The 11,851-nt window shown below is 46.0% G+C and overlaps 1 protein-coding gene across 1 annotated transcript; it reads right to left on the minus strand.

Annotated features, from left to right (window-relative positions):
- Nucleotides 1–3,157: 3,157 nt before the first annotated feature.
- Nucleotides 3,158–11,281, minus strand: Hpx (hemopexin). Its single transcript, XM_021168118.2, has 10 exons — nt 11,152–11,281; nt 10,960–11,018; nt 10,808–10,879; nt 10,406–10,524; nt 7,712–7,865; nt 6,971–7,183; nt 6,578–6,706; nt 3,873–4,003; nt 3,627–3,789; nt 3,158–3,488 (listed from the first exon to the last, which is right to left on the minus strand). The coding sequence occupies exons 1-10, from the start codon at nt 11,232–11,234 to the stop codon at nt 3,229–3,231; spliced, it is 1,383 nt and encodes a 460-aa protein (XP_021023777.1). The 5' UTR covers nt 11,235–11,281; the 3' UTR covers nt 3,158–3,228.
- Between the last annotated feature and the right edge of the window lie 570 nt (nt 11,282–11,851).

Raw genomic sequence — 11,851 nt, forward strand, 5'->3', positions numbered from 1 at the left:
TGCTCAACTACTAAATTCTCATCTACTAGGAATGTTCAGAGTGGTTTCTGCAGCCACACTATACAATGATTGGTGCAACACATATACAAGTTTGCACATGCATGCAGGGCTCTCTCTCTCTCTCTCTCTCTCTCTCTCTCTCTCTCTCTCTCACACACACACACACACAGCTCAGAAATTATCAGTGTAGTGGTACATGCCTATAATCCCAGCCCTTGAAAGGTGGAAACAGGAGAAAGGGGAGTTTAAGGTAATTCTCAGCTGCAAAGAGAGTTTAAGGTCAGCCTGGGCCATATAAGACCCTATCTCCAAAAACCAAACAAACACAAAACAACTCAGAGAAACTTAAGTTTCTCAACAGAGAGCTAAGAGGGTTAGCAGTCAGACATGCCAATTCTGACGTTCCCTTTCTCTGGCCTCTAGCTGGATGTTTCATTTCCTTCTCTATTTATATCTAGATAACAATGAGAGGGAGGCAGAGAAATGAGTAGTTCACATGATCAATCCCGGGTGGAGAAAATGATTTCCAGGGGATAAAAGACAGTAAGGAAGTAGGAGAGAAGCAAGGGTGGGAATGGGGTATGTGTGGAAGCAGGACAGATGTCTTCACAGGCGAAACAGTGTGAGTGGTGAAGGGCAGCCAAAGTGGGGAAAACATCTGTGTACAAAACTTTTAGCCACCGAGAGGACACAGTCACGAGGGTGGCAGTTGGTGGCCATAAGAATGGCAGAAAGATGGGCTGGTGACATGGCTCAGGGGTTAAAGTGCTCGCTCCACAAATCTGAGAACCTAACTTGACATCACCAGAAACCTGTGTAAATTGGTGGATAGAGGTCAGGTGGACTGAGCAGCCTCCCGTGATTCTGGCCCCCAGAGACCTGGCGAGAATCCAAAACTATTGGTAGCACTGAGTGCTGGGTTTGACTGAGAGAGCCAGCCTCACTTGTAAACAGGAAGAGTGATCCAGGATGAATCCTGACATTGACTTTGGGCCTCCACATGCACACCCACACAACATGCACATGCACGGACATACATGTCCATACATTCAAAACTATGTATATGCCATGCACTCTACCACTGAGTTGTATCCCCAAACCTCCTTTTATTTTTCATTCTGAAAAATAGGTCTTGCTATGTTGCCCAGACTGTCCTCAAACTCATTCTGTAGCCCAGGTGGCAATCGTTGGCTTGGTGACCCTCCTGCCACCCAATCTTTCCAGGGAGTGGGATCACAGCACAGGCCTGTGCCAGACGCAACACTTTAGACATTTTGAAGACGTCACAGAGAGTAGGACATAGATATTCAGAATAAAACCTCCACTTGGGGGCTAGAGAGATGGCTCAGCAATTAAAATTACTAGCTTCTCTTCCAGTGGATGCAGGATCAATTCTCAGTACTCAAGTTGCAGCCCACAACTATCTAGTAATTCCAGTTCCAGGGAATCAGATGCCCTCTTCTGACCTCCACCAGCACCAGGCATGCACATGGTATACCAACATCCACACACAGGCCAAACGCCCAAACTCATATAATAAAATTAAATGCCAATACAAACAGACAGAAAACAAACACACCCACCCCTCCAGATAGTTTCAGGATTTTTTTTTTTTAATTTAATTTTAGGCCCTGAAACAAACCAACCCCCAATCTCAGCTGATTTTGGAAGGGAAAGGGAATCTCAGCTGGATTAGAACTCTCTAACAGGGTGGGTGTAAGTCTGAATCCTAACCCTTTCCCTTGGTTTCCCAGCAGGAAAGAACCAAGCATTGTGCCTTCTGTGCAGGAGGTAGGTATCTGCTGGCCTCTAGGGTGCAAACACCATGGAGAGTAAAGGGGAGTGAGTGCACCCCTGCCGGCAGCCGGCTTGTGGCTCCATCAGGCCCCCCTCCCCCTAGGCTGACTCTGTCTGTGCATCCCACTGTGCAGCTTTCAGCCACGCCTCTGTCTCCAGCCTGTCACTGTTGCATTCGGGAGTGCTTATCTGCAGCTTTGTCTTCATTCCACTTGTGCTTGCAATAAAATCTTGGCTGCTGACTTCTGCCACCCACCCACCCACCCATAGAAGACATTCCATAACAACTCCAAGCCAATTTCTAAGAGTTCCCTAAGCCCTATGGCTCCTGATACTCCTGATAGACTGGGATAAATCATGTTCTGGGCTGGGAACATGATCAGTAGTTGGTAGAGTGCTTGTCTAGCATTCACAAGTACTGGATTTAATCTCCAATGTGGCAAAACCTGGTCAGGGTTGCTGTTACAGTTTGTATATGCTCAGCCCAGGGTATGGCACTATTAGAAGGTTGGAGTAGGTGTGGTCTTATTGGAGTAGGTGTGTCACTGTGGGTGTGAGCTTTAAGACTGGCCTGGAAGCCAGTGTTCTGATATCAGCCTTCAGATGAAGATGTACAACTCTCAGCTCCTCCTGCACCATGCCTACCTGGAATCTGCCATGTTCTCACCTTGATGATACTGGACTGAACCTTTGAACCTGTAAACCAGCCCCAAATATATGTTGTGCTTTATAAGACTTGCCTTGGTCATGGTGTCTATTCACAGCAGTAAAACCCTAAGACAGTTGCACATGCTGTAACCCTAGCATTGGAAAAGTAAAGACAGTAGGATTAGAGAGTTCAAAGACATCCTTCGCTACATGGCAAGTTTGAACATGAAGTCAGCATAGGTTACAAGAGACCCTTCCAGAAAAAGAACAGAGAAGGAGGAGGAGGAGGAAGAAGAGGATCAGTAGGTTCAGAAGAAATAAAAGGAAAAGCAAGCAGTAAAAGGCCTATGGTTTGGATTCAACAGTTATCTGTGCAGGCTTCGCTGTCTCACACAAGCTCTTTTGAGCTTGGGAGTCTCAAAAGAGTAGCTGCTTCATTGGGAGAGATGGCACAGCTTTTAAGAGCTTGCACTGATCTTGACTAGGATTCACATTTGATCCCTAACATCCACATTGGGCTGCTCATAACTGCCTGTAACTCCAGCTCCAGGGGATCCAACTCCTTCCACCTCTGCAGGCTCCTGCACTCACATGCACATACTCATACATGTTCATAGTCTTTAAAAAATTATGAAATAATAAATATTTTTAAAAGAGTTGATAACTTTTCAATCCAAATAAAGAAGTTTGCTTCATAATCAACACCCCATGATTCATGTGAAGAAACCATCTGGCTTTATTAGGATGAAAATGGAGAGGTGGGCTGGGTCACATCAGGGCTCTTTACTGACTGCAGCCAAGGATGCTGTTCACCTTCTGGGGCTGAGACACACTCTTGGCTGCATTCAGTTTGTCTATACTGCTATAGCAATACAAATTGGGCCCATGGATAAAGTACAAGCTGGGACCATTGGAAGAACATGTGTTGGGGCCAAGAGACTTGTCCAAACACAGGGCCCCATCAACTTTCTCATGGGGCCAGGAAACCTCTGTCCATGTTGCCTGGGCTCCTGACTTCAGGTCCAGCCACCAAAGTCGCCGTCCTGGGAAAAAGACAACAAACTTAACATAGTTTCCATATCATGCAGACCTTGAATTAGCTCTTCTTATGCCCTCCTAGTCATCTATGCTGTGAAAAGTTAAAAGAACAAGACACCCCTTAGTACCCAAAAGCACCTCACCTGATGAGACATAGAGCCTGGAAGAACCAGGGCAGGAAAAGGCTGCATCTATGGTCTCAAGGCTGATCCCGGGAGGGCTCCCAAGTTCCTTCTCCAGTCGCTTTGGATAACCACTTACTAGGTTATTGCCTCCCTTCGTCAGGAAGACATACACTTGAGTGCCCTGGGGAACAAAGGAGAGTAATCAACATAGACCGGTATAGCCTTGTCCCTATTTCCATCTCAAGCCTTTCTCCCAATACACACCTGGATCAGATAGACTTTGTCATCCCAAGAAAAGGCAGCATCTACTGTTGAAGGACCCTGAGGCCAGTGATGAGCAATGGGCCAGCTATGCCATCCATCACGGCTGGAGTCCAGACGCCAGTAGTGGGAGCCTGTGGGATATTAGAGGTTGTGTCAGTGCTGGTGGTAAAGGCTTTCGTAGTAAAGGGATGGACAATGGATGCAGGTTTGAGACATGAGAGGGATGGAATGCATCCAGAGGCCAAGAAGGAAGAGGTAGAATGAGTGGAAAGCCATTGGTGTTGGGGCCAGCAGTGGCCTGATAGAGAAGGGATCATGCAAAAGAACAGGCCAGGCTCCTGCAACTGTGGTTCTGTGTGTAAGGCATATGCATATGTGTATGGAGGAGGACTCATACAGTCATGTATGTGTGCAGAGGACACAGGAGGATGTCAGCTGTCCTGTTCTATCATCCTCTGCCTCATTTGCTCCCTGACTCTAAAGCTAGGCTGGCAGCCAGCAAGCCCCAACGATCTTCCCATCTCTGTTCCCCAACAGTGATGTGGTTGCAGGTGTACATCCTGGTTTACCTGGCTTTTTACACGGATCCTGGAGAATCCCAACTCAGTCCCTCACACTTGAGCAGCTAGCATGCTAACTCACTGAACCATCTCTCCAATTTCTTTTATTATGATAATAACTTACAAAAAGAATTAAGACTGAGCTGAAGAGATGGCTCAGTGGTTAAGAGCACTGACTGCTCTCCCAGAGATCCTGAGTTCAAGTCCCAGCAACCACATGGTGGATCACAACCATCGGTAATGGGATCTGATGCCCTCTTCTGGTGTGTCTGAAGACAGTTACAGTGTACTCATATACCTAAAATAAATAAATAAATCTTAAAAAAAATTAAGACTCCCATTTCCCCCCCTTTCCTTCATTGCTCTGTAGTTATACTTGTGTTTCTATCCTCCACTGAAATTGTTCCTATCAAGGTGAGCACTATCCTCCAAATCTAATGATTAGTTTCTACCTCCAGGCTCTCAGTAGCATTCGATTGGCCATCACTCATTTTCCCTTTAAGACAGGGTCTCAGGTCTCTTGTATGCTATAGAGCCGTGGGTGGCCTTCAGGAAACGTCATGATCCTTGTGCCTTCACCTGCCATGGCCAATTTATATGGTGCTAGGGATCTAGTCCAGATCTTTGTGCATGGTAAGCAATCTCTACCGGCTGAGCGACAACCCTAACTATTCCGTCTACATTAAACTTAAAAAAAAAAAAATCTTGGCTTATATGATCCTAGACTCATCCAATGCAGTAGATATCTTTGTGACCATCTTCTTTGGTCTTATATCTAAAGGCTCAGAGTCCCTATTTTGTCCTCTCTAAATGCCCTTAACTCCCTTGGTGTTCTTTCTCACAAATATGCTGAGGACACCTGTGAACTCTTTGTCTCAGACTGACTTCTCCTTTGAACTTTAGGCTCAAATTCAATTGTCTTTCTGACGCATTCACTAGGTCCTATTTGGTACCCCAAACCTAGCATGTTCCAATTGGTCTCTGCTCTCTCTCTCTCTCTCTCTCTCTCACACACACACACACACACACACACACACACTTACTTTGTCTGTGGTTCTCCCCAGTGATCCTACACACTTACTATAGACTCATAATCTCTGACTCTTACATGTTTTAATTATGACATATAATCAGCTCAGATCTGCATTGTCACAGCATGTATGTTTTATTGCAGCTGTATGTTTTCATTAAGGTGTGCATTCATGCTGAGCTACATTCCATGTAGTTGCATACTTTTCACTAGCACTTGTTAATCACAACAGATCATATTTGCTTAGTCATTAGGAACTAAAAAGGTATTTCTATTTTTCTGTGCCCTTGCCATTTAGATCACTTTTGTTGCATATATCTCAGGGTGAATGTGATTGTCCCCTCCCCATTTTGGGGATGTCCTCAGTGTAGAGAGTGTGGTCACCTCCAGCCTGAGAAGTTATATGTCTCCAGATATCAGGAGATGGCTTTTACCAACCGATTACAAAGGTCAAGGTTGGGTCTCTTCCTTGGACTCTCTTTGAAGCGACATCGTAAGGGTCTAGAATACTCAATGTTTCCTTTCTGTTTTTTAGCATTGAGGACATCTCATCCCCAAGTGACACCGAGCCCAGAGACCTGGATTTAAGAACTAAGTATCTTGGAAAAATGGGGTTCCTGAAATAAATTAATGGAATCCAATGTACTCAAAAAAGGCATGTGTACTAGCAAATGACACAAGGAGGCACAGAGTCACAGGGAGATCCAGAAGCAAGCAAGAACCAGGAGTCTCAGTGAGATGTGCAACAGCAAGGGATGCAAGCAGGCATGGACACACAGAGCTCCAGAGAGCAAGTGACAGTCAGAGGACTCAGCAGAGCAGGAGAAACATTCGAAATTACTATGGATAGAGAGGTCCCACAGAATACACAGACAGGGGCGTAGATGACACTGAGAAGCAGACAGGTAGAAGACATGGAAGGAAGGCCTGGATGATGAGAGATAAGGTTGGACTATGAACCTGAAGAGATGAGGGATGGTATGTGGAGGAGAGGTATAAAGGGGCAAACGATAGGATGTGGTGATGAAAATGGAGAGGCTATGTCTGAAAGGACAGACATAAGTAAAAGAGACGGGGGGGGGGGTAGACATGGGGATCTGAGGTCAGCCTCTCACCAGTGAAGGCATAGGTGGCACCGCGATGGTCAGACAGCAGTGCAGTCAGGCCAGGATCTGGGCTACAACGTGAATGCATAGGATGGGTGCTATTTCCATGAGTAGTTCCATTTCTGGGTCTACCATGGCCTGGAAGAGAAACAGGTCATGGGGACATGAACACACACACACACACACACACACACACACACACACACACTGGGTGGAGGGGGGAGCTGGGGTCAGAGTAGGGTCTGAAAATGAATGTGGGCTTCTCCTGTTTGAGGGTAATGGGAAGAGTCACACCTCAGATGCTGGAGCACAGAGTTAAGGTGGGAGATGAACATATGAGACCAGCAAGCTCAGACAGCACAGATAAATTCCAGTAGATCCCAGGGGCTGGGGATTTCTTACCTCTGCCAGGGCAGGATACAAAGTAGTCACGGGCATCCAGAGGGTATCTGGGAGGCACCTCTCCTGTGACAGGGTTGAATCGCAGGAACTTGTTACCCTGGAAGCAGTAGTAGCGTTCAAGCCACCTCAAGGCCGATGTGCAATTCCCAACAGCTGGCCAGGAACGTTCCTTTTGGGTTCTTGTGGCAAAGTCCCAGAACCACTTGCGGTTACCTATGGCCAAGAAATCAAAAATCCTTCGTTGAAGCTGGGTTATGCACACCTTGGGCTTGCACTGGGGCCCAGGAATAGGTTGGTACAGCGGATAGCTACATGGAGCACATGACCAATCCAGTGATACGAAGAGTTGGGGAAAGTCAGAGAAAGAGGAAACGAACTAAAATCTGAGGTGGGCATTATACGGTAGACAAGAAAGGAAGCCAAAGACAAATTTGGTAAGCAGGGAATAGTGTGGAGTTTCTGGAGCCAATGTCAGGGGTGTGGGAAGGTCAATAGAGATTTGGTCTTGGTGAGATCATAAGGCCAAGCAAGGAACACAAGTCTGTCCCAGGGCATGAGGAATAAAGGAGAATGAGAGCCGGGTCCCTTCATTAAGATGACTTCTACTCCTTAGTCCATTTGACCTCTATTCTGTAACTGATGGTCCCATCTTCTTTTCCTATAAAGCCAACAGTGGCTCTTCGGCCATCACCATGAGCACCATGACTCCATCTGTGTGCTTGGTTTCCTGTGTGGACACACCTTGGAAGAAGAGGACGCCTTCACTCTGGCACTCTCCACGGTGGCATTCCACAGCTGCGTCTGGTGGGTATGGGATTCCAGGAAACTCTTCTTGGAACAACTTTGGATACCCGTTTTCCTTCTTTTCAGGAGGGTACACCCAGACTTTGTCTTCCTGCAGCCAAAAAAACAAAAAAACAAAAAAACACTGTCTTGGGAACCGTTCATCTCCAGATGCAGTGCATGCACATGCACTGTTGCTCTATTGTGCTTAGACAGTATTTCCTTACAGCATCACGCATTTTCAGTCTGCAGGCGGAGTACAGCATGTTGCCCCTTGTACAATACATACTCTCAGCAAACCAAGCCACCTTACTAAGAATGCACATACACCTGGCTATGTATAACCAGACATGCCCGTGGCACACTTAATTACAGCTTTCTTAGTTTTGGCAAGCACATCCACACATAGTTATACTCTAATCACTTGCCCATTCATATTTTCATTTGCCCATTTATTTATGGATTCTTTCAAGAAACACGTGCTGAATGACTAGTACAGGCTCAGCACTACAAGAGGCGTTGAGCATCCAGGAATGACAAGATCCCTTGAAAACAACTAACTACATCCCCAGCCGTTCAGCCACTAAGATGAAAAAGAATATCAAAAGCTCATTGAAAATATGGGGGGAATGTCTAATTATGTCTGGAAAAGCCCCAGAAAGTTTCAGAGTGGAGAGAAAGTATATGACCAAAGAATTGAAAATGAGTGAGAATTTTCCGAAGGACAGCAGCACAGAGGACCGTAACATGTATAAAGTATTCAGATGATGTTGGATAAACTTATGCGACTGGTACACAGTGAACATGGAGGAAAACAGCAAGGATAGCTCCCTCAGGCCCATGTACATCTGGAACATGGTACCCAAGTACACGATGGTACCTCTACTGAATCAGGAAACACAGAGGAAAGGTCGCTTTGTAAGAACGATGCTAAATTCATTTAGGAGGATGCTGCATTTGAGGTATCTGGGGAAGAGCTCAGATTTTCAACAAAAAAGTGAAAAGTGATTTCCAAAGCTCAGTGGTATCTAGAGCACAGAGCCCTCAAAGCCATGTCAGTGGCTGAAATCACCCAGGGAGGGTACATAAAAAGTCTCTGAGTGGTTCCCCAAGCAACAGACATTTTGAGACTGGTTGTGCTAGCCAACCTTGTCAGCCTCACACAAGCTAGAATCATAGCAAAGGAGGGAACCTCAACTGAGAAAATGCCTCCATAAATTCTGGCAGTAAGCACACCTGTAAGACAGTTTCTTAATTGATGGTTGAGGGCACAGCCCATTGTGAGTGGTGCTATCCCTAGGCTAGTATTCCTAGGTTCTGTAAGAAAACAGTCTGAGCAAGCCATGGGGAACAAGCCAATAAGCAGCATCCTTCCATGGCTCTGCATCAGCTCCTGCCTCCAGGTTCCTGTCCTGTTTGAGTTCCTGTACTCACTTCCTTTGATGATGAAGTTACATGAAAGTGTAAGCCAAATAAACCCTGTCTTCCCCAAGTTGCTTTTGATCATGGTGTATCATCACAGCAATAGTGACCCTAACAAATATACTCGTTAAGAAGAGGGCATGGAAAGAGGCAGGAGAGGAAATGAAGCTGTTAGGTAGGGACATCCCAACCAGACACACCCTCTGGCAAGTTGGAAGTTTTCTCTTCCTATGAGCAGTTTGAGCCAGGGCCTGGGTCTTCATGAACAAAAGAGTTGCTTGTCCCCTTGGTCAGGTGCCATTGTATTGGGAACAACTTGCCCCACATATAAACAAGACTAAATACAGGATCACAGAAGCCAAGGAAAGAAGTTGCAATAGTTAGGAATAGTAAAACTAGCTAGAACTGGATTAGGAATGAAAAACAGCTACTGGATATTGGTTTTTTCCTGCCAACAGATGCACATTCATATTCATTCATTCATTCATTCATTCATTCTCTCTCTCTTTCTCTCTCTCTCTCTCTCCTCCTCCTCCTCCTCTCCTCTCCTCTCCTCTCCTCTCCTCTCCTCTACCTCCCCCATCTCTCTCTCTCTCTCTCTCTCTCTCTCTCTCTCTCTCTCACACACACACACACACACACACACACACACACACACACACACGGAGTGGGTGGGAAGACTGCTTTTTCAGGAGAGTAAGGTACAGGGGAGAAAACTTTACACCTATCATCAAGGATTCGATCATAGTTTGAATGTGTCCTTCAAGGTTATATGTGGAAAAGTTTGTTCCCATGCAACAAACAGTGCTGGGAAGCAGAGCCTAATAAGACCTTGTTAGTTCATCAGAGTCCTGCCTCACAAATGGCTTATCATTAGTAGGTCAATATGATAATGGGAGTAGGTTAGCTATCATAAGAATGGGTCACTATAAAAGCAGGTTTGGATCCTTTTTGCTCTCTCATGCTTTCTTTCCCTTACCTTGGTACCATCTTTCTATAGGCCATTACACAGCATGAATTCTCTTGCCAGATACCAGCACTCTGCCCGTGGGTTCCCCAAATTCCAGAACCATGAGCCAAGTAAAATCCTACTCATTGAAATTATTTGTATCAGATATTCTGTTGTGGCATCAGAAAATGGACCATGTCAGGCTCTGTGCCAAGGACACTCGAGAGAGAGACTTCACTCCAGCCCTTTCCAGCCCAGCTCTTCTCTTGACCCAGCAGTACCTTGATCAGGAAGACACTGTCAGGACCACGGAATGCAGCGTCCACTGAGGTGATGGGATTCTTCCACCTTGCTGAGATTAACTCCCGGGTCCCTGAGTGACCCCTCCACACAAACTCCCCTGAAAAACCAATACATTCTGAGTGGTCCAGAACAAACCCTTGACAAATTTAGACAGTTTCAAAGAAGCTGTTACTGAGACCCTCATAAAATCCCTGAGCCCTCCTACAGGTGAAGAGCCCTCTGGAGGGATTGTGCTTAGAGGCTCAACTAATCCAACCCTAGCCTCTTTTGTTTGCTTGCTTTCTAGACAGAGTCATGTATGTAGCCTGCATTGGTCTTGCATTACTACTCTCTACCTTGTTGTTAGCATTTACCAACACGCACAGCTACCCTCCCTCTACCTTTAAAGAACAGCATGGTCCCATTGTGATCCATGGTTGCAGCATCAAAGCTCCAGGTATCCGAGCAGTGCTCTGGGTTAGAAAAATATCAGTGAGATGTTAAAATGCAGAGACATAGAAGACAGAAAAAACTCAGGGAGTTAGGGTCTTACCGGGTACATCTGAATCTGGCTTGGTCCCATTTTCAACTTCGGCAACTCTCCCATGGGCACTAGAGAAAATACAGATAAAAATCTGGGTCCAGTGGGTTCTACTTCTCTTCCTTAGTTTGTTACCTAGAAACTGGCCCCATCACCCACAAACCCAGACCACAATCCTCTATCCCTAATTCCAGCCCTACTCACGTAGGAAGAGGGTTGGCAACAGCCAGGGACCAGCACAGGCCCAGCAACACCAGGATATTTAGTGCCACTACTGTCCTAGCCATGCTGAGCTGCAAAGGCCACACAGGACAGCACTGGGCAGGAAGCTGAACTTATATAGAACTGGTAACAGCACCACCCCCACTTCCCACCCTATTGAGAAAGATTTGTCTTCCATGACTATGCCAATATTGGCAGATGACATCACAGCAAATAAGGTCAAAGTCTAAAAGAAAACCTGAATCTAAGACTGACTATCTTCCCGGCAGTAACCCCTACCCCCTTCAGCAAATTTCCAGCCATGACTAGCTGGTATCCAGTGAGACTTTCTCGAATACTGACAAGAGGTGGTGGCGCTCACAAATCACAGCAGGATGAATGGTGACCTTCTGAGGTCACTCACCTCCACAGTAAGAGGAGGAGATGATTGTACCAATGTCAGGTCCAACTCAACTAAAGCCTATGGCAACTAAACAGGTGGCCACTTATACACACCCTATAACACCTACACACACAAATGAACGGCCTCAGAAACATCTGAGAGAAGGGTTTCCAAGCACTGGCCATGGAGGCCTTTTCTGGAGAATATACCTAAACCTTTTCAGCTTTATCTCTGGACTACTGGCTTGGAGATATGGCCTCACTATTGCCATATAATACAAACCCTGTCCCAAACTCAACC

This window comes from Mus caroli, chromosome 7 (genome assembly GCF_900094665.2).
Source record: "Mus caroli chromosome 7, CAROLI_EIJ_v1.1, whole genome shotgun sequence".
Classification (NCBI taxonomy): domain Eukaryota; kingdom Metazoa; phylum Chordata; class Mammalia; order Rodentia; family Muridae; genus Mus; species Mus caroli.

Bases quoted from the DNA above. Each gene is read 5' to 3' on its own strand.
- Hpx (XM_021168118.2), bottom strand. From the start codon at position 11,234: ATGGCTAGGACAGTAGTGGCACTAAATATCCTGGTGTTGCTGGGCCTG. The intron at 6,707-6,970 runs GTAAGAAATCCC...TTTCTCTTCCAG, and splicing joins TGTATCCTGCCCTGGCAGAG to GCCATGGTAGACCCAGAAAT. The intron at 3,790-3,872 runs GTGTGTATTGGG...TTTGTTCCCCAG, and splicing joins ACAAAGTCTATCTGATCCAG to GGCACTCAAGTGTATGTCTT.